Source organism: Tauraco erythrolophus, chromosome 10, assembly GCF_009769465.1.
Source record: "Tauraco erythrolophus isolate bTauEry1 chromosome 10, bTauEry1.pri, whole genome shotgun sequence".
In the NCBI taxonomy this organism is placed as follows: Eukaryota; Metazoa; Chordata; class Aves; order Musophagiformes; family Musophagidae; genus Tauraco; species Tauraco erythrolophus.
Genome location: NC_141474.1, coordinates 6863746 through 6884722, shown reverse-complemented (window position 1 = coordinate 6884722; position 20977 = coordinate 6863746). Strand labels below are relative to the sequence as shown.

At 54.4% G+C, this 20977-nt stretch overlaps 1 protein-coding gene across 2 annotated transcripts in view; it reads left to right on the top strand.

Annotated features, from left to right (window-relative positions):
• The window catches only part of LMX1A (LIM homeobox transcription factor 1 alpha), a 42832-nt gene extending 23521 nt beyond the window's left edge, over positions 1-19311 (top strand). For both annotated transcript variants that reach the window (XM_086617413.1, XM_086617414.1), the window contains 6 exons: positions 13836-14068; positions 18034-18203; positions 18349-18426; positions 18536-18605; positions 18743-18913; positions 19151-19311. In XM_086617413.1, coding sequence (XP_086473539.1) covers positions 13836-14068; positions 18034-18203; positions 18349-18426; positions 18536-18605; positions 18743-18913; positions 19151-19311 — 883 coding nt within the window. The remainder of the gene's footprint in view (positions 1-13835; positions 14069-18033; positions 18204-18348; positions 18427-18535; positions 18606-18742; positions 18914-19150) is intronic.
• The last annotated feature ends 1666 nt before the right edge of the window (positions 19312-20977 follow it).

Sequence of the window (20977 nt, the reverse complement as noted above, 5' to 3'; positions counted from 1 at the left end):
TTGCTGGCTGGTCCCAAGGTCTCATCTAAAAGGGAGGTTCGTGCCTGGCTCTCCGTGGCAGCCCCTTTGGGAGGCAGAAGGAAAAGGACTTTGGAAAGTTAAAGAGTGGCATTTGCCATCCCGCCTATACACTCGACCCTTGGACTGCTCGGGCATTGTGCAAAGGTCTTCCATGGCTATAAATAGGCAGCGAGGTAGGCAAAGAGATGGTGAGATGGGACGAGGACAGGCGGCGAGCCAGCCTTGCCCGGCATCTGGAGCTCTCATCGCCTTCGTGCGCAGAAGAGGTGCGCTTTGTTCCGGCGACACTGCTCTCGCCAGGCAAAGTTTGCCCCCGCAGAGCCTATTTTTGAACACGACTCCCCCTCCTCGGTTACCTCTTGGAGGTCCCGCAAAGAACCGGGGCCGGCTTACGGCGAGATGCCCCGGCGCTGCTGCAGGACGTGGGGCCACGTGCTTGGAATAGCTCTGTGCAGACGTGGCCTATGGAGATGAAATGTGGCTCTTGACCGATTGCGAATAAATCAGGGTCAGGAGCTTGAATGCTGGCCAAGAAACCCAAAGGGATAAAATATAGCCTCTCTACAGACTGTTAGCAAACAGCACGTGGGCTGAGGTCTGCTAGATAAATTTATGCGCTGTGAATTGTTCACCCAGCTGTAGTGGAGGGATGGACGGACCCATGGAGAACTAATAACCATATGTGGTGGACATGCCTTTGGTGCTGACCTTTAGAGGGTTCAGTAAGGCTGGGAGGTGGCATGATGATGTCTTCCTAGGGATGTCACCAAGAGGGAATGGATGCACGTGTTGCTTGGCGCGAGGGAGGGAGACTTAGGCTGCCTCTGCCCTGCCTGTCCAGGAGATGGGCTGGCAAAATAAATTCATACCCCTGACCTTGGTTTTCCCATCGTGTCATTTGACATGAATTGAGGACGAACACTGGGCTCTTTGCCTTCTCCTGCTTGTTTTGGAGCTCGTGGGACTCGATGGCCTGAGAGCTCCTGTTCCTTATGCAGACCAGGGTGATAATTTTAAAATGAGAGGAGATAATAGGGAAATAGTGAAAAGATGGGATTCTTCCCCTATCCCAGGCTGTGGGGAGGTGCAACACTGGGAGCTGGCAGCGCTGCCCTGGCCCTGTGGGCTGCCTCCTCTCAGTTGCCCCAGATCCCTCGTAGCCACAAAAACACGGACTTCACGTTGGGATGAAACGTCCTGGCGGCAGAAGGGGCTCCAGGCAGACCGACGTAATGAGCCTTTGGGCTCGGTTCAACTGCTTTAAACTGGAGAGATGGGCCAGAGCCCAAAACACGAAGCCAAACAGCCTTGTACTTGTCCAAGCTGCAGAGGAGTGTGAGCGGTTCATGGCTGGTCCCTCCTTTCTCTAACCAGGCATCTGCTTCCCACCCTCCGCCCCGGGACTCTGGATGTGTGCATGCTGTCATGGGATGGGACCAGCTTATACATTATATGTCAACATCTTATGTATTTACATCTCTGTCCTGGCTTTAGCTCAGCTTGCCGGGGGGACCCGACGCCCCCGTGGGTACCAGACCCCGTGCCCTGGGTCTGACTATGGGAGGACGACCACTCTGGTTTTTTGTCTCATTTTACGCCAGAGCTGCAGGGGGAACCTGAATTCCCCCGGCTGTGATTCAGGGAAACGTGGGGAAGAAAAGAAATCCCGTGTTTTTAGGGGAAAGAGCATTTCTGCTGGATGCTGGGCTGGGCAATCTGCCGATATTGAGGGGGCTGCCGGCCGTCTTTGCTTTCTGAGATTTGCAGCATTTTGAGACTGAGAGCTGGATAAAGAGGCTTTTCCCAGGCTGGGCATCCCCGGCAGCCTGGGAGTCCTCTCCGGGGCGGACCATCCGCCAGCTGTGCCCAGCATCTCTCCTGCACTATGGCAGCAATGAGGTCCATGTCCTGGCCCCAGCAGGATGCGATGGGGACTCCCACCTCGGTGGCTAATCCGGCAGCACCCCCGCCACCCTCCCTGCACTTTTGCCTTGGGCTGTGACTTTTGACATGGGCAGGATATATTTAACAGTGTGCTCCGAATGCGTCGCCAGTGGCCACCTGGCCAGTGGTGACCTGTGGGGCTGCGGCACAGCTCCTGCCGGGGTAACACCAGAGCCAGCATCGCCATCCCGGCCGGTGCTGAGGACAAATAAGACCCCCCAAAAGGCTGGTTCGGCTCTCCACGTGCGGGGTGAAGGATCCCCACTGCGTCTCGCACCACCATGCGATTCAATGATCTCATTTGTCCTTTTATTTAGACCGCGTCGGAGCAAAACGCAGCGAGTTTTGAACGCTGAGCGATTTTTCCACCGAGGCGTCTTTCCTTTCTGCCTGCGGCAGCGAAGGTTTTGACAAAACCTCCCAAGGAAACCACAAATAAAACCCAGAGCGATGAAATCAGTGTGAAAAAGGGTGACGTGGTGCTTGGGCTGGACGTGCCCGTTGCTTTTGGTTAGGCAGCTCAGAAAAGCCCGGCACTGCACAGGCAAACCCTGAAGGTATTTTGGGGGGAAAAAAAGACTTTTTTTTTTTTTTTTTTTTTGTAATTTAAAGCACGTGACTTTGTAAGAAGGTGTCATCGTGGTCCTTTGCTCTGTGGCCAAGCACCCCAGTGTGTACTCCTTTATTATCAGAGTCTAGTCCATCTCTTAAAAAAAAGGCATCTGCCAGCTTTTCAGGAGAGCTAATGTTGCTGGGGCAGGCAGGCAGAAGTGTGTCCATTCCCTGCTGCCCAAAGCCGCTGGCTTATCACCCATCAGCAGAAATGAATGAAAATGCAGAGCTAGAAGGGACTTCCCAACAGCTGATGAGCAGGAAGGGGATGTCTAACCTCACGCCTGCCCCAGCAAGCTGGTGCGTTTAGTGTTTCAGTGAAAGAAATGAGGCTTCTGCTGGGATTGGGTGGCTTTGGGGGTTAATGCATCTGCCGACTGCCTGGACATGTTTGTATTGCTGGTGGTGGCATTTGTGGTCTCCCTGGCTTGCAATCATTAGGTTCCAGAGTGAACGATAGGCTCAGGGTAGTTTACACTTGTCTTGGGTGTGAGGTAACATCCCAGCTTTAATTTAATACCCTTCAAAGATGTTGCCTTCTAGCTAGAAGGATCATCAGCATCATTTTTGCAGTTGTCTTCCAGAGGGTCCCGCTGGGGGTTCACAGAGCCCTGCCCTGACGTTGTCGCTCTGTGGGCTCCCGTCCCAGCAGCTCCGACTACTAGCTCATGTTTTGGGGCCAGGTGAACCTCTTGCCGGCTGAAGGCGTTGAGCCATCCTCCGCGAGGGCTTCGCAGCTAATTGGTACAATCAATATTTGTTTTGCAAATGAAATCGGAGGGAAAGAGGGATTGAGAGCGCCAGAAATTCAATTGACCTGTAAAAACAGATACTGTGTAAAGGGAATCCTTTCCCTGCCGAGCAAATATTTAGAGAGGAGAAGCAATAAAATGAATAAGCAACAAAGTAATATCCTGTCTCGACGGCTGCCGGAGGCTGTTGGGAAGGGCTGCTGCCCCCGACGCTGCAATAACCCCAAGCAGACGAGCGGCAGGAACCGGTTTCCTAGAGAAAGCGTGTTTGCTTTTACCGTCTAATCCATCAAAAGCTCATCCTGGTGCCTTGGCAGCACTGGGACACGTCTCAGGTAGCCCGGCAAGCTGGGTGCTGGCCCCGCATCCCTGCAACAGCAACTGGGGCACCAGCCTGATGGTGGCACAGGGGACACGGCTGTTCCTGTCCCCTTGGCCCCTCTTGGCGGGGTCTCTGCACCTCCAGCACCCTGGTGATGGGAGCATCCTGCGGAGGTCTGTGAGGGACATGGGTGCTGGGGCTGGGGAGGGGTGCATGGGGCACAGCATCAGTGGTTTGCATCCAGAAGGAAATTCCAGCGCACCTTAGTGAGGAAAACAAAATGGTTAAGGATGAAAAAAAAAAAAAAAGAGTTTTTTCAGATCAAAAGCTCCAGAAAAAATGTTATGGATAGGGAGTGGTGAGATGGAGTCCAGCCAGGGCTTTTGCCAAGTGGGAGCAAGGCACTGGGGTCCCTCTTTTCCAGGTTGCTCAGCATCCCTGGACACAGACGTTCAGTACCCAAGTGACTTGAACTGGAGAGGTCCCCTGGAGCTTGTGTCTGAATTGAAAAAACTCTGTGTAAAAGAAAGATTAAAAAAAAAAAAAAAAAAAAAGCAATGTATGTACATACATATGTGTATATGTGTGTGTTATTTTTATATATATATATATATATGTAAAAAGATCAAGTAGAAGGAAGAGAGTAGATTTTAAGGGAAAACTCTCATCCAGCTCCAGTGCTGAGCACCTTTAGGCCAGTTTGTAGCCTTCTGAGCATTGTCCCCATGAGATGGATACTGACCCTGCTAATTGATGTCAGGGTCTGAAACCGCTGCTTGTTTACTGGCATCAATTAGAGCCTTTTTTGGGGTGTCTATGGCTGCTGAAGCCGTCTTGAAACGCAGTCACTGCACAGAAGTCAAAGAGAGGCTGGGATTCACATTGGTGTAATGTTGAATTTTTAAAAGTGTGTTACCTAAAATGTGGATTTTCCTCCCAAACTTCCCCAGACTGAAGAGGAAAAAGCTCTAAAGAAGAAAGTGAATTTTAAACATTTGATAATAACATTTTCCTGAGGCTTTACCCCTGTTTATTGTGAGACCCACCTCCTCTAGGGATGCTTGATACCTCCGGGGAGCTGATGCCCAGCCCCACGAAAGGCAGAGCAGCTCTGCTTCTCCACGCATCAGATGGCACTTGGGAGCGGGTTTCTTGCAGGACCTCCGTGGGTGAGCGGGCTGCCCCTGCATGTCCCCGGGCCACCCATGCCATGAGAACCCCGCTCCGCTCACCATCATCTGTTCTCCTCGCCCTGTCTCGGGTGCCACCGAGGCTGCAAAACACACCCCAGGCATTTGTTTCTCCCAAAAGCGCACGCTGAAGAGGGCTGCAACATGAGATCAGCGGAGAGAGGCGGGGGGGGGAAGAAAAGACGGCTTAAATTTAACGTCTTTTTAGATGAATATTTCCATTCATTCCAGAGCATATTCCTCTGGCATTTCCAGCGCCGAGTAGCTAACAAACTTCACCGAAACACATGTTATAGTGCTCTCTAGTGCACGGAGCTATGAATGAAGGATGCCCCTTTTGAGATATCTCGATGCGCAGCGTGGCTTTTGCTCCGGAGCAGCCTGTTAACCGCAACAGCTGCTTCCCATTGTGGAAAAGCTCTTGGAGGAAAAAAACTAAACAAAACAACTACAAAAACTCCATCCCAACAACTTGACAACACGCGCAGATGATATTTATGCAAAACTCCTACGCGAGGGTGAGCTGGGGCACGTGGAAATAAAAGATCAGGCAAGAAATAAAGAAATAACCCAGCCGGGAGAGCGATATCTCCCCGCCGGCAGCGCCCGGCGTGCTCCCGTGGATCTCTGTTTGCCGAGCCGATCCGAAGCAGCTGGTCTCTATGTCCGACTTAGTTTACTCTGTTTAGCTTTTCTACAGACGAGTGATTTTTATAGCCGCCGGAGCGCTGGGAAGCTCGACAGGATATTGGTCACCTCCTAATGAGAGTTTGCCACGTTGGCACGAACGCCCCGTGAATTTTAAACGCCTGGGAAACGATGGCTCCCGTGGCCCCGTCTGCGGATGCTCAGAGCGCCCTTAGGGGGAACCTAGGATTTTCTGTTTAAGAAAGGAAAAGACAAACCTTGGTTGTATCCGAGGTGACTCGAGAGCAGCCGGGAGCCCCAGTGCTGGGGCACAGCTGGACCTGCTGCACGTTCACCCGCACTGCCCTCCATGGCGATGCTCCAGGAAAGCCCCCCAAAAGCCAAGGGAGCCCGTAGTGCCCTGGGCAGTCGGGGATTTGGGTCACCCTGAGTGTGAGGTCGGACTTGCGGGACCAGGCTGGGGGTGGACTCGGTCCCCTGGATTTCCCTGATCCCTTTTTGAACCTGTTGATACAGGGTGGAGGTGAATTTATGGCATCATGGGGATGTTGGGACTGGATGGGACTGGAGGTACCTCTGCTGGGAGTGGGGCTGGCTTGGATACTGGATCAGGTTGCTCAGGGCTGGGGCCAGCGAGTGCTGTCTATCGCTGAGGAAGGAGATTTCACAACTTTCTCTGCTTGGTCCGAGCACTCTTTCTTTTCCTTTCTTTTGTCATTTTATTTTGTTGTTGTTGTTGGTTTTTTTCTGTTGCCCTCCTTTGGAAATTCTGAATGGAAAATAGAAAAGTTTGAATTTTTCATTTTGTTTCTATATTCGTTTTCCATCCCAGGAGATTTAGAAAAGATTCAGAGGCAAATATATTGACTTGCAAGAGGGGGTACCCTAGCTGGAACAGATTGAGAACAGCTCCTTCCGCCGTGGTGGTACAGCGCATCGCAAAACCAGCGGGTGCATAAAATCCCCAAGGGGGTAGGAAAACCAACCCGCAGGATATTTTAGCCAGGATTTCTGTTTCTTAGAAAGCAAAAAACCCCACCAGGTTTCAAGATCATCACGTTTCCTCCACCAAATGAATGACACAAACAGCGTTTCCTCCTTTCTGAGTTATTCCTGCCCTGCGTAAAAAGCCGAGCGACTTGGGGCGGTGGCAGTGATGGCGCATCCTCTTGCTCCTGGTGACTTTGCTTTTCCATCATTTGCCTCCCCATTAATCTCAGCACAAACAAAGGCTCTGAAGAGACAAGCTGAAAAGCTCCTGGGGGTACGTTTAAATCAGTCCTTTCTAATAATGTCTGTCGACCTCTCTGTGGAAGCACTGCTCCCCAAGGAAAGGACACGGAGCCGCAGCAGCGTGCTGAAATATGGTGGGGTGTAATTAATTCTGACCTCTGGCTCCCGCTCGCTCACTCTCAATATTAAATTTGACTAGTGATATTGTGGTTTTTCAATTATCCTTGTTTTCTTGGGGGCACGGCGGTGGAGGGAGGGGGGGTTGCTTCTCGAAATTCAGCTTGGTGGGAGACGCGTCGGTTGGGATGTGAAACTGCCGTGCCATGGGCTGGATGGGATCGATCTTTGGGTCATCTCCGTTGGGATGGTGTTTGGGCTTGGGCACAGTGTTGTGTGTCCCTCTCCCCCTGCTAACTGTGTCCCTCCCGCCTCCAAAACCAAGTGCTCGGTCGGTACAGCGATGGGGCCAGCTCCCTGCCCGATGCTACGTGCTGTCAGGGGCTAGGAGGGGGCACAAAAAGATGCAGCCTTTAGGGGAGCAGGGAGGAAAATCAGCTTTTTGGTCTTGTTCTTCTGGCCTTGCCGCAGAGGTCACTTTCTGGCCAGTCCTGAAGTCAGCAGAAGATTTTTATCAGGCTCCCTGAGGGCCTGGAGGGAACCCAGAGCCATCAGCTCCTACGGCACTTTGTTGATGAAAGTTTTAGTAGCATGTCCTTGATCAGAAATGGAGCAACTTAAAGCAGGTTTAGAAGCCGTGTGCTTGCTCAACCTTTAATTTCGGTGCGGACAAGGCTTGAGGGTTGCCAGTGTGTTTTGGCAGCGGCTGTTCGTGGGGAAGGCTTTGTTTGTCTGTTTGTTTAACCCCACCATTCTAGCAGTGCCCCAGCGCGTCCCAGCTCGGTCTCCAGAGGGTCTGGGGGGTGTTCAGCGACCACTTTTGGACCTCGTCCAGGAGGCAGGGATGAAGGTGCCCTTTCCTGGGAAGGCTCGGATGGCTTGTGTATAGCAGAAGGAGGGTTAAACAGCCCGGCACTGACCCCCTTCTTCTCCGCTGTGCCCCTGCACCGCCACCTCCCCAGCATTTCCCTTGTCACCGATGTCTTCTGCCACGGCACCAGGCACCGGGAGGGGACGCAGGAGCTGCTTAGTTGCCAGTGAGCACCAGGGTAGGAGCTCAGTTAGGGATGCTCCTGCAGGATGCCCGTGTGTGGACCCCCAATTTAACCCCTCCAGAGTCCCTGGATGGGGCTGTCCCCCTCTGTGCCCCTGCTGTGATGAGCTCTCCAAGGGCGGGAGGTGTGCAAGGCTGGGATGTTGGATGGGGCAGGACCACTGGGTTTGGACCCCAAGAGAGCTGGGTTAGATGAAGAAAGGTGAAAAGCAGGACCCTCAGGCTTCATGTCCCTTCCTTGCTTTCTCCAGCCTCTCAGAGAACACAGCCACCAGTCACTCAGGGTGGATTTGCAAAAGGCCAAGGGCTGGCTTTTTGGACTCCCCATCCCCAGTTGCCAGCAGCGGCTCAGCTGGACCCAGAGAGAGCTTGCACCCTGGGGCAGTGGAGACATGGCCGCATCAGCCCCCGGGATGAAATAAGCCCATTTCAGCCCAGTTGCCATGTCCCCTCAGAGAGTCGGAAGACACATTCAGGCAACAGGAATGAGAAGGGCTTGAGCCGGGGGGAGGGAGGAGAAGGGAAATTAAAAAAAAAAAAAAAAAAAAGGAAAATGCCACTTGCTGCAAAGCGAGTGAATTCTCCAATAAACCCGAATCTGCTGAGAATACATTTTACAAACATGCAGCGAAGTTGGCCGCTTTTGTTTGGGCGTTTGTTAAGCATTAACTAAAGAATGCCATGGTCCAGCCTGCTCGGTGTGAAACCTAATTCTCCCCCTTTCTGGAGCCATGGCATGGAGTGCTCAATTTTTTTCTCTCTGTAGGACTGCAGCCTTCTGGTACTCCAGCCAAAAAACACTCATATTTTAGCAAGCTTAGCCCCAGCCCCGTTGCCAGGCAGTAAAGCGAACACTTGTCCGCCTCGGGGGGAGGGAGCTGGAAGCCAGGGAAGGGTCAGGAGAACAGTCCCAGGGAAAACATCCCTCCTCCGTCCCACCGGAGAGCTCTCCAAGGGCTTGAGGTGTGCAAGGTGGGGAGATGAGGGCGGCTGTGGGTGCTTTCCTCCATCAGCCTGGGAGCCCAGAGACCCAGGGTGGGTTTGGAGGTCCCCAGGATGGCTGATGCCCGGTTGCTGTCCAAATTGCTCTGCCCGTCCTCAGGACACGGCTGCCTGCCCTCCGCAGCGCTGAGATGGACTCATCCCTTTCCTGGCTGCTCCCACAGCCTTGGCACCCCTCCTGCCAGGGCTGAGGGTCCACATGGTCCCCCCATGGTTGCGGCCAGGGGATGCCCTCACACCAGGGGTGCATCCATGACCCTTCCCGGCAGTGGTCCGTGCCCCACAAGAGCCAGAGAGGGGGACAGGGTGAGGTGAGCCCAGCAGCAGCAGGACAGTGACTCGTTCCCAAGCCATGGATGCCGGGTTGACAGCAACTGGCATTTTTCCACTGCCAGCCTGTGGAGGACGCGGTGCTGCCATCCCCCCTTCTACCGGGTGACAGTGAGCGAGAAGATGACCCAGTGCCAAGACAACTCAATCCCACGTCCTCACTCACCGCTGAGCCCTGCAGCTAGCAGCCGGTGCCCACCGCCAGCCTCCTCCTTCGCCCCTCGCACGGAGCGCAGCCATCGGCTCATCCCCATCCCATGGTCACGGCTCTGGAGGTGATCACAGCTTTGCTCTCCAGAGAGCAGTCAGTTGGGAATGGCTGTGAGCATGGCTGGGCTGGAGCTTCCCGCATCTCCAACAGGTTGGTCAGGGTCTGCTCAGGCTCCTTCTGGTTCATGGTGAGAACATGAGATGAGTTGGTCAGGTCTCTGCACCGAGGTGCTGGAAAACCCAGCATCCCTGCGGATGCGTCCGCTGCGGGGCAGCTGCTTTGTAGGGATCGGTGCCAACGGTGCCCGCTCCAGCCCTTGGCCAGGAGCCTGTGGGGTCCCTTGCGGGCTGCCCCTGCCCCTCTCACCGTGTCCCCGGGCCGGGCTGGCGCGGACAGGTAGGAAAGCATCCCTCCGTCCAGCAGAGCTGCCTCGCCTTACCCACCACCTGAACCAAGCCTCTGTGGCTGTTTGAGTTTTGTCCATCAGGATTTAATATCGGCGTCGCCGACCCACCGCCCTGTCCCCGGGGAGGCTCCGAAGGGCCGCGTTTGTATGCGGCGCACGCAGACAGACAGCAGCCGGGAAGCGCCCGTCAATCACGGCCCCTTTCAGCCTGTCACCTCGAAATAAAGAGAGAAGGAGGAGGTGGTGGCTGCGGTGGGAAACGGGGGCTGCCCACCGCGCTCCCCCTCCGTTGGTGCCCCGGGGACGGGTTGCGCCACCCCAGAGGTGGCTTTGGCCACATGTCGATATTTCTAGGTTTCAGTGATGCTGTGCAGATGGAAACTCGTATTTTTGTTCCAATTCTTCCTAACTTGGGTGTTTGGGCTTTTTTATTTATAAGTATTCACTGTCAGGGATTCGTTGAGGCTTTTACTGAGCTGCCCAGCATCCAATATGGTTAAACAAACCCGAAAGCTACCAGCCAGCCCTGATTTAGCCTTTGAATCCCATGATATGGAGGGAAAAAAAAGACCTACTGGGGGCTAAAGCCTGCAGTATCCCTAGGATGGCAGAAACAAAGACACTCCCATTGCAATTTAAGGGTGGTTAATTTGTTCTTGATTTAAAACCTGTTGAAGTCGCTGGGCAGAGCCCGTCCTTCTCTTCTGTGCAGCCTCCTGTAGAGAAACGTGATCTCAGAGTCCCCTTTGCAGCTGCAGGGAGGCACAAAGAGGTGGAGAGGGGAGAAAAGACAGTATTTGCTCTGCAGCCCACTGCTTGCAGCGGGAGGGAGTGGGAAACAGAGCTGCAGATCCCTGGGGTGGAGGGAAAATGTCTCTGGATCCAGGCTGGTGCATCTTGCTCAGGCACAAATATTAAATTAATTGCTAGATCTGGGGTTGGAAGAAAATTTTCCTTCTGTCCTGTCTCAGGCTGAGCAGGAGTGTTTCAATGGGGTTATCCATGCTGGGGTTATCCATGCTGGAGTTATCCTATGTGGGGTTGTTCCCTAGTGGGATTACCCACGTGAGGGACTACCAATGTGTTCGGTTGTCTGAGCACACTCTTCCTCCCCAGTTGCTGTAGAGGACCTGGTACTGTCCAGGGCTGGTCCAGGGCTGTAGGGAGCTGAGACACCAGCGATGCCCTTTCCTCTCTCCCCATTCCTACCTGTGGTAGGCTGCAGTTTTTATGCCCGTGACATTTTAGTGCCTAAGATCTGGCTTTATTGTGGGGTTATAAGGAGCTCTTCACGGTTTCACGCTGTGGAGAAGATTTTACGGGGATTTCTCCACATCTCATGTTGCCCAGGGATGGGGCAGTCCTTCACGGGGCGATGAAAGATGCCCTGTCCCTCCCGCATCCCTCAGTGGGAGCCACTGGGGACTCAGTTTGGAAATTAAGTCATTTATTCGTCAACCTAAGTATGGCTTTAATGTCTAATATTAGGCAACCGTTTGCCTAAATCTCACACCTCCTTGTTTTGCGACGCGCTTTGGGCTCGGAAACATCATCGCTCGGCTGGTGCTGCTGTGCCTAATTGGCAAAGGTTTATGGCTCTGTAATCAGCGCCCTGGAAATAGAGATTTGGGGCACATTCATTCATGGAGATTAGATAGCGCTAACGTAATAGCTTATCAGGGTTTTATTACTGACAGCAGTTGGGAATCCAAACAGGTAGGGTTTAAACTTCATTTAAACGGGATGAGGCTGCGTTACCAGATGAATACAAATGGCCTCTGCTCTGACATAAAAGAGACATCGTTAAAGATGAAACGACCGCAGCAATATTAACACAAGAGCTGGAACAAGAGAAAACGACCCTTCGGAAGGGATGTTTCAAAGGAATATACATCCCTCTCCTCCCAGGACAGTCGTAGGGACTTTGAAAATACAGATACCTCAGAGAAAGACAGTTGCATGTAAACCTGGGCAGTTAAAGTTGAATGTACAAAAATAAAAGCTACTAATGGCATTATCTGGAATTACACACTCCCTAACCTCCAACTTTTATTTGACAATTTTCCACTTTCTGTAGCAACAATAGTGTTTTGTAGAAGCTTTCTACATAATAGGTAGGGATAACATCCCTTTCCTACTCGCCAAGGCAGGAGGGAGCCGACACTGATAAAGTGAGGATGCATTTAGGGACCCCATTCCCAGCCCTTTGAGCCCTCGGCTGTTGGCCTCCGGAGCTCGGGGCTCCGGGAGGTGATGCTCTGCGGCCGACCCTGCTGGTCGGCGCGGGGATGCAGGCGTCATCCTCCGTTCCTGCACGTGCCTTGCTCTGCCCCTCATCTCCTTGTTTTATGGGCTATCGAGCTTATCACAAAAACTTTTTAAAAATTATCCCCTTTTCTTGATGGTTTTGCTGCAGGGGGTTTCGCCTGGTCCCCTCCTTGTTGGAATGGGGCTGAGTCAGCACTTTTCATTTACTATGTGCTTTTTTTTGTGACAGGCAAAACAAGAGAAAGGATTGAAAGCTGCTGCTGGCTGCAGGGCTGCCCATCCCCTCCCCATCCCCACAGCCCCCTGGCGCCCCAGATCTCCCCCAGGGATGACACGTGGGATGGGGACCATGGAGGTGGGAGCCATGCGGGGCCAGCGGATGGCTGGATGCAACGTTCCTCACGCAGATTCCCGGGGCATGCCCAGGCAGGGTCAGAGGCAATGCTCGGAGATAACCTCTGCAGGATGCGTGCTGACTTCTGGCTTCTCTTTCTGGGCCAAAGTCATCAGGACAGGGGAATAATAACGTACAGTTCCCACAGATATTTCGGACGAGGCCGGGTAAACAGTGATTTTTTTTCTTTATGAGGCCCAAGCCAAAAAGACAAATATCTGGGGGTGGCAAAGATGTTCTGGTTCAGCACCTTCGAACATCTGTATTGGAGGAAACATCCCATTCACTTAGAGCATCCAGCCCAGAGTTTAGCTCCAGGTGCTTCCAAGTCCTCCCAAGCCAACATTGATGCTGCCACCTCCACTCTGCTTGCCTCAGTTTCCCTAGCTGTAAATCATTGATCGTGCTACTGAGCTCCTCGGTAAGGACATTTAGAATCAGAGAAAGGAAAGGTCTGTTTCAACCCAAGTGTTATTGCCACCATTATTATTATTGGCTTTTAAGTATTAAGCTAGTGTTGAAACCAGTTGAAACCTGGGAACTGTACAATTGGAGATGTCTCAAACACCATCCCATCAATGTCAAGGAACCAGCTGAGCTTTTTCTTTTCCTTTTGACACATCAAGTCTTCAGTCTGTCACTGGCATTAACCGAGAACTTGCTGCCGTGGAGAATTTTATGACATATTAGACGTTCCTGATGTGTTTGGCAACAAGGAACAGGGCTGTTGCAGTGTCCTGCTGTTGACACAGGCTAGAAGAACAAGGTGGTTTGTGGGTGACTGACAGTGCGGGTGCTTTCTGCAGGTGCTTGTTGAGAGGCACAAATGAGCTCTTTGGCCCCATTGCCATCTCCAGCATCTGCTTATGTCTAGACATGAGCCAGAGGCAGGCGGACTTGTACGGTTGGCTCGATAGAACTCACGTAGTTGTGGTGTGTCTCATGTCTTGTGGTGGCGGTAGCTGGACTACTGGGTTTCATGCCTGTTTTCTTCTCACTTGGGGCATCCAGATATTGGGGTCTTTGTCCTTTGACCGCATTCATGGTGAGCACCTGGTAACAGGTCAACCAAAATTGACCCAAAGACAGCATCCCCCCCATTGGCACATGGCAAGCTTGCAGTACATGCCGTGTCCCTGCGGGGTGCCAGCACCATTGTCCCCAGCCCCTCAACGCAATCGAAGCACCAATGGGGTGACACAGTGATCCTGCACTGATGCCTGTCTCCCCACCGCGGGTGCCCCGTCCCTTGTCCCCAGCACCATGCCACCCTCCAGGTGCAGTCATGGTGCTGCCAGGCGTCCCAGCGGGATCTCCTCTTGCTCCCCCAGGCTCTTCGCAGTGAAGTGCGCCGGGTGCCTGGAGGCCATCGCGCCCAGCGAGTTGGTGATGCGCGCCCAGAAGAGTGTCTATCACCTGCGTTGCTTCTGCTGCTGCGTCTGCGAGCGACGCCTGCAGAAGGGCGACGAGTTTGTGCTGAAGGAGGGGCAGCTCCTCTGTAAGGGCGACTATGAGAAGGAGCGGGAGCTGCTGAGCTTGGTGAGCCCAGCTCTGTCGGATTCTGGTAAGGGGCCGCCCGCGCCCGGCGTCTCCCTGGCTGATCCCACTCCGAGGTCCCTGTGAGTGTGGTGGGGTCTGGAGGCGAGGTTTGGGCTTGCTGTGGTCCAAAGGGTAAAGCTCTATGAGCACCGTTGCATCCTCCAGCCAGAGTCTCTCCCACCTTGGTGGCGATGGTGTGAGTAGGGACCTCGGCAGCGGAGGGGCTGCAGGGCTGGAGGATGCTCTGGGGATCATCCTCATCTCAGTAAGCTCATTTCTGTAAGGGTTTGTGCTCCTAGCCTACGCAGTGCACCAGCACCCCATCCCAAGGGGTGTACAGCCTCCCCGGGCATGGAGTGAGAGCCATGCTGGCCGAAGATGACATCTCCCACCTCCTTGCCCTGGGGAAACAAGAGTTTTCTAAAAAAAAAAAAATCATAGTCCCAAGCATCTCATTGAGTACCTTGGGCTAAACCTCCTGTGTCCCTCCCCTGTGTCACACTGTCCCTGCTTGCAACTCTGGAAAGACTGAGTCCAAGAAGTGAGCTCCTTCTGCTGGGACCACCCTGTTTCATACCGAGGGGAAACTGAGGCAAAGGGATAAAACGTGACCTGGTGGCAGGGAGCCTGCAAATCTTGTGTCCCCAGCATCTTTCCAGGTGGTCAATGGCTGGATCCAGACCACAGACCTGGCGTGGTGATGCTGCAGGGACACCGCAGAGCCCGGGGGGCTGCAGGAGGGGTGGCACCATGGCCGGAGGTGGGCAAGGGACTGGCATCCTGCTCCAGACAGGGTGCCACTGCTGGGTCAGCTGCCCAGAGCATCAGATCAGCGTTAAAATACGTATCGACAGTCAGTGCAAATCAAATCTGAATATTTCCCAAGGCAGGTTTAGTAAGAAAGCCCAGGAACTCGGGGGCTAGCAGAAATCCTCATGTTAACACCATCCCTGCAGACCCCTGCTCCTCTTAAAAAACATCATCGAGTGATCATATTTTAAAAATAAAGAGCGAGGCCATGGGAGGAGGTGGTTGAAGGGAGCCGATGAGTGATGGTCCAGCGCTGGAGGAGCTGGAGAGGCAGAAAAGCAGCAGGATCCGGCTCTTGCCTTAGCCCTGGGAAAATCTGTAATTGATTGAAGAATTACTATTTTTTCCTTCTGGGATGTGCAAACTCTTTCAGTTAAATTAGGAACTGATGAGGAGACGTCATGCAGGAAAATAAGTGAATTGGCCACGACGGTTTGGGTTTATTCCTAGTGGGGGAAAAGGGCAGTTTGGGAAAGGTTGGGGAGCTTTTCCTCCCCAGCGACTCATCAGCCCGTGGTCCAGCCTTGCTGCCTGAGGCTCCGGCCAAAGCAAGAGCTTCAGCTAGCAAAAACCTCCTGGGAAAATATTTATTTTGGTGGAAGCTCCAGCTGAGACCCGAAGGATGTGAAGGGCCGGTGTGGGATCAAAAGGGCACGACAACCCCTTGGCTGGTCAGAAACCCAACCTGAAACCCCTGGCACCCCCTGGCATCCCCTGGCTGGGGGGTCCTGGCCCTTCCCATCTCCCCATAGACCCAGTGGCTTAGCCCTACCATGTCCCTGCCTGGGTTTGGTGGCCACCAAGACTTTGTCTCGGTATGGCACGTGGCTCTGGGGATGGTGGCACAGCGGGGACCAGCCCAGGAGCCTGTCCCATGCCCTCTCCTGCCACATACTCCCCAGAAGACCCCACCGCCATGGCGGGGTATGCAACAGGATGTCCCCGCTCCAGCACTGAGCCCGGATACCCTTCACCAGCAGCGTCCGACGTGTGTGCCCAACCTCTCCCCTGTCCCCCTTCGCTGCTTTGAAGCCCCCCGCCCTCCCTCCCCCCGGCCGCTCACCAAAAGCCACTTTATGAGAAAGCTCAGATAAAAAGCGAGCCATATGTTGCCCGTAATCTCCCAAACCCTCGCTTCAATTACTGCCTCCCCCGAGCCCCCGCCGCCCGGCCTGAGTAAACAAGGCTCCCTGAAAGAGGACCCCGCGTTCCAATTAAAAGCGTCCTAACGTTTCTCCTTTCCCTAAATCCTCCGGAGCGAGGAATGTCCTGGCCCCGGCGGCGGGACGCGGGCTCGGCAGGTCGGACCGAGGGCACGTCGCACAATATCCGTCGCCCCAGCCCCTTCCCGGGTGACGTCAGGGGCAGCCTCAGACACTCATTAATTTCTCCCCCCTCCTTAGCGAGGAAAGGCTTGAAAGGGAGAGTTAATTAAAAGTAATACCCCGCCAAATCCAGCTTCACTTTTCCTTCTTTCCCTTTGACACTGGGAGGGATTTGGGGAGCAGGTGTTGGACGGGGAGGGCTCAGGGGGGGCGGCTGGGAGTGGGTTTTTGCCCTCAGTGTGGGTTTTGAGCATCATTTGAAAGAGTCTGTGAGCCTCTGGATCCCCTCTGCTGGGCTCTGCCTCCTGGACTGGGGGGTTATTTAGGCACTCACCTCGTGTTAAGGTGCAAAGGGGTTCAGGCACCAAAACATCTCCATAGGTTGATGTTCCTCCCCCCAATATTTGTAAAAAAAACTCTCTACCCTTCGTCAAAATTAAACTCCTTTGGGTTTCAGGAGAGCAGGCAGCTCAGCGGAGCGGAGACCCTGCTCATGCTGGCACTGAGATGGAGACGGTGGCTGCCGCTGCTCAGCCCCATTAGCCATCAGAGACTCCACACCCCGGGGGTCCCCGGCACTGAGGCTCTCCGACCTTCTGCATCACTACGTCTCTTGTGTTGGGACATGCAAGACAGCAGCAGTTTGTCTCTCCCATTGCCGTTGCTGCTGTTGCCATGCCGTGGATGTGCTACGGGTGGGTGGCAGCAGCAAGGCGTGGGCTCCTGGGGGCCAGCACCCAGCTCCGAGCTGTTTTGGGGACCACCAGTGTGGACGTCTCTCCGTGTTCCAGCCCTCCTAGCCCTTGCCACGGGGAAGGTCTCTGTATCGGCTGTTGAGCCCAGGAGAGAGCCCAGCAGCACAGAGGGAAGAGGTAACTAGTAAAGCCTTGCACCAAACCAGCACCGTCAGCTCCCTTATTGATTCCCAAACGGATGGCAGAGGAGCTTTCTAGAAAAGGCTGTGAAGTGATTTACGGCTCATGAGAGGGAAGGACCTGTGATGTCAAACCTCACAAGCGAGGTCATCACCGCGCTGGCGATGCGGTAAATGAGGAGGGCCGGTGGGATGCAGGGTAGCTTTCCCGGAGCAGCTCCTGCCCGAAGGTCCCGCGGTCCCGAGGGGCAGAGAACAGCGGAGAGATACACACCGGTGCTGGGAACCCGATGGAGCAGCACATCTCAGCAAGGACCCCAGGGGTGAAGCTTGAAGCAGCCCGGGCTTCTGTCTGGGGAGATTTAAAACTCCACGGAAAGGGGGAAATAAAAGGGAAAAGGTGCCACTTCGATTCGGGATTAAAACTTCTTGTGCTCTAAATGGAGTTGACCTCTGTGGCAGGGGAAATCAGGAGGTGGGTGTGAGGTTTTGGCCAACGTGTTGCCCTCTCCGAGCATCTCTGCTTGCCCTTCATCCTCCCTCCACCCGGTCCCCAGCTGGGCTGGGGGGACAGTCCTGGGGACACTGTTCCCTCACGTGGATGCGACTTGTCCAGATGTGTCCCCAGCTGTGGCCTGGCAGGAAAACCCTGTGGAGCAGGCAGGGGTTTGGGTCTGATGGAGGGAAAATGAGGTGTCCCAGGGTTTCACGTTGCAGCTGCTCGGGCTGCTGGGGAAAAGAAGCAGCAAAAAGCACGTTTGCTGGCTGAGTGGCCCCAAGCCATGAGCCACAGCAGCTCCCCCCCTCTCTGAGCTGCCATGGGGCAGTCAGCCCCAAACCTCAGCCCCTCACACACGTTCCTAAGAAGATCCTTGCCAACACCAGCTGGTTTTAATTCCCCCAGATTTTTTCAGACACACTGGAAAACGATGTGTGCTGCCTATTTTCTGTAAAGGACCTGCATTTTTCCCCCTCCCTTAGGCAAAAGTGATGACGAGGACAGCATCTGCAAACTGGGCCAAGCCTCGGGGAAGGGAGCGGAGGATGGAAAGGATCACAAGCGGCCCAAGAGGCCCCGGACGATCCTGACCACGCAGCAGCGCAGGGCATTCAAGGCATCGTTTGAGGTCTCCTCCAAGCCCTGCAGGAAGGTATGGGGAGAAGGACCCATGCTCAGCCCCTGGGGATGTCCTGGGTGCTGGGTGAGGACTTGCCCTGGCTGCTCTGACCCCTCCTAAAGTCCCCCCCAAAAAAAGCTGAGGGGGCTGAGACGCTGCTGTCATTCCTCTCTCCAAGGTGCGGGAAACACTGGCGGCTGAGACGGGGCTGAGCGTCCGCGTGGTGCAGGTCTGGTTTCAGAACCAGCGAGCAAAGGTGGGTACAAGGGGTATCCCCCTGCCAGTGGCCGGTACAGGGCTCCCCTCCCTCCTCGCTCCGGCCGGGAGATGATTCCACCCCGTGTTTTCCCCTTCTTCTGGGCCAGATGAAGAAGTTGGCCAGGAGGCAACAGCAGCAGCAGCAGGATCAGCAAAACACCCAGCGCCTGAGCTCAGGTACCCCCCCCTTGCACCCAGCCCTCCCCATGCTCAGGGTCTCCCCATTTCCCAGCCCTCTCCAGGCTTCCCGAGGGAGCTGAGCCCCCCAAAAAGCAGCAGCCCAACTGCTCCGACAGCTTGCTCTTATCTTCCAGCGCAGACAAACGGCAGCGGCAGCACGGGGCTGGAGGGGATGCTGAACCCCTACACTGCACTGCCCCCACCCCAGCAGCTGCTGGGCATGGAGCAAAGTGTCTACGGCTCTGATCCCTTCCGGCAAGGGCTCACCCCACCACAGATGCCCGGAGACCACATGCACCCCTACGGTAAGGCTGTGGGGTTTGCCTCTTGCCTCCTCTCCGTTGAAGAGGTGCTGGGCCGTGGTGGGAGGCTGTGTGCTGGGGGGATGCATGGAGGATGCAGCCATTTCTGGGAAATCAGAGGTCCCCTCTCCCCTAAAACTAAAATCCCTACTGCAAAAGTTGGAGGGTACCAGGTACCGTCAAGGTGCCGGAGGATAAAGTCGACTGTGAAACCCATCTGCTCCTTCCCTGCTTCCCAAGGTGCCGAGCCCCTCTTCCATGACTTGGATAGTGACGATACCTCACTGAGCAACCTGGGCGACTGCTTCCTTGCCACAGCGGACGCGGGGCCGCTCCAGGCACGAGTGGGGAACCCCATCGACCACCTCTACTCCATGCAGAACTCCTACTTCACCTCCTGAGCGCAGCGGGGTCCCTGGCATGGGGCAGCCAATGCCGCCGCGCTGGCTTAGGCGGGGCTGCAGAGCCCCCGGGAGTGGGAGGAAGGGGGGGGGGGTGACACTGCTGGGATGCTGTCAAACAATGCATTGTAGCTTGGGATTCCCGAGGAGCAAGTTAAGTTATGGGTTGCATAGTTTCATGTTTCTCTTAGGAGCCTAGGATTAGGGACAGGAGTGGTTTTTGCAGCTGGCTGGTGGGTTTTCAAATTTCAAACAGGGAAAGAAACGTCTCGTTTCGGCAAGGGGAGGAGGAAACCCTTCCTGCGGGAGCATCCCGGTGCCGTGTCCCCTCTTCGCCACCTTTGGTCCGAGTTTCGGAAAGAGCGAACTACTGATCTTCGCGGGGAGAGCCCGCAGCATCAGCTGGGCTTTGGAATTTGAAAAGCTGACCCTGCTTTGGGGAAACACAGGGAAAACTTCGCTGCGAGGTTTTCCCCTCTGTCCCCTCGACCAGCTTGAGCGCTCCCAGTTCAAACACAGGGACTTTTTAGATGTTCCCATGCGGATATAGAAAGCTAGAAGCCCCTAACATCGCCCCCATCCCCGAGGATGGGGCTGTGTGTGTGTATGTGTGTGTGCGTGGGCACACGCGTGTGTGTGCGTGCAGAGCCGTGTGGCTGTGGGTGACGAACCGCACAGCCGCACCCGCCAGATTGTATCAACAAAGTTTATTTCTAAGTCTATCAGAAATTTACTGTACAGCAAAAGTAACTTTATTTTCAGCGTGAACCATATTTAAGGAAATACTCAATGCACTTAAGTTATAAGATGAAATAATTTACTTTTTATAAACGTTGTGTTTAGGTTGCAAAAGCCCAGTGGCAGGGAAGGAACATCAGTTCGTTTCAGGTGATAGGTTTGGGTTTTGGGGGGTTGGTTATTTTTGGTGCTCTCAGGTCACCCCACTGGTTTTGAGGTGCTGTTGAAGCCCAAAACAGGGCTGGGCTCCAGGGACCTGCTTCTCCGCCAGCAGATCGATGGGGACAGCACGACGGCCAGGTCCTGTCCCCACCGCTGGACGTGTCCAGGAGGTCGGCGCGTGGTGGACAACGCTGCTGGAGCTGATGGACATGCTGGCCCGTCAGGGCTCAACCGTGCTTCTCTGCATCATCGTTCCCATGGCAGGTCCCATCCTGCCTGCCCCAGCGACCCCATCACATACCCTCAAATATGGGTGCTAGACCAGTGTGAAGGGGGAAGGAGAAAGGAGGGAGAGCCCTGCGTTTCCCACCCTGTGCCTGGATTCATCCCTGCCAGAGCCATGGGAACCTGGGGAACGTTGTCCTTAGGGTCGAGCCTTCAGCTGACACCCACCTCATCCCCACTCTCATTTTCATGCGTTGTGTCCTTTTGTGCTGCTGTTCGCGAATGATGTAAGCGACAACCCGTAGAGACACGCGAGTGCCTGTGACGCTCGGAACACCGGCTCGTCGCCACCGTACGGTCTGACACTGAATGTAGCGGGGTCCGGAGATGGCTGAACCCGGCGGGAGATGCTGACACACTGTCAGAAATCGCGTACCAAGATGAAATTAAAGAGATGACAAAAAAAAAAAAAAATCTCTGCGAAAAGAAAAAAAAAAAAAAAGCCTGGTCTTTTCTTGCATGGGGTGTCCCCTTGATTCCG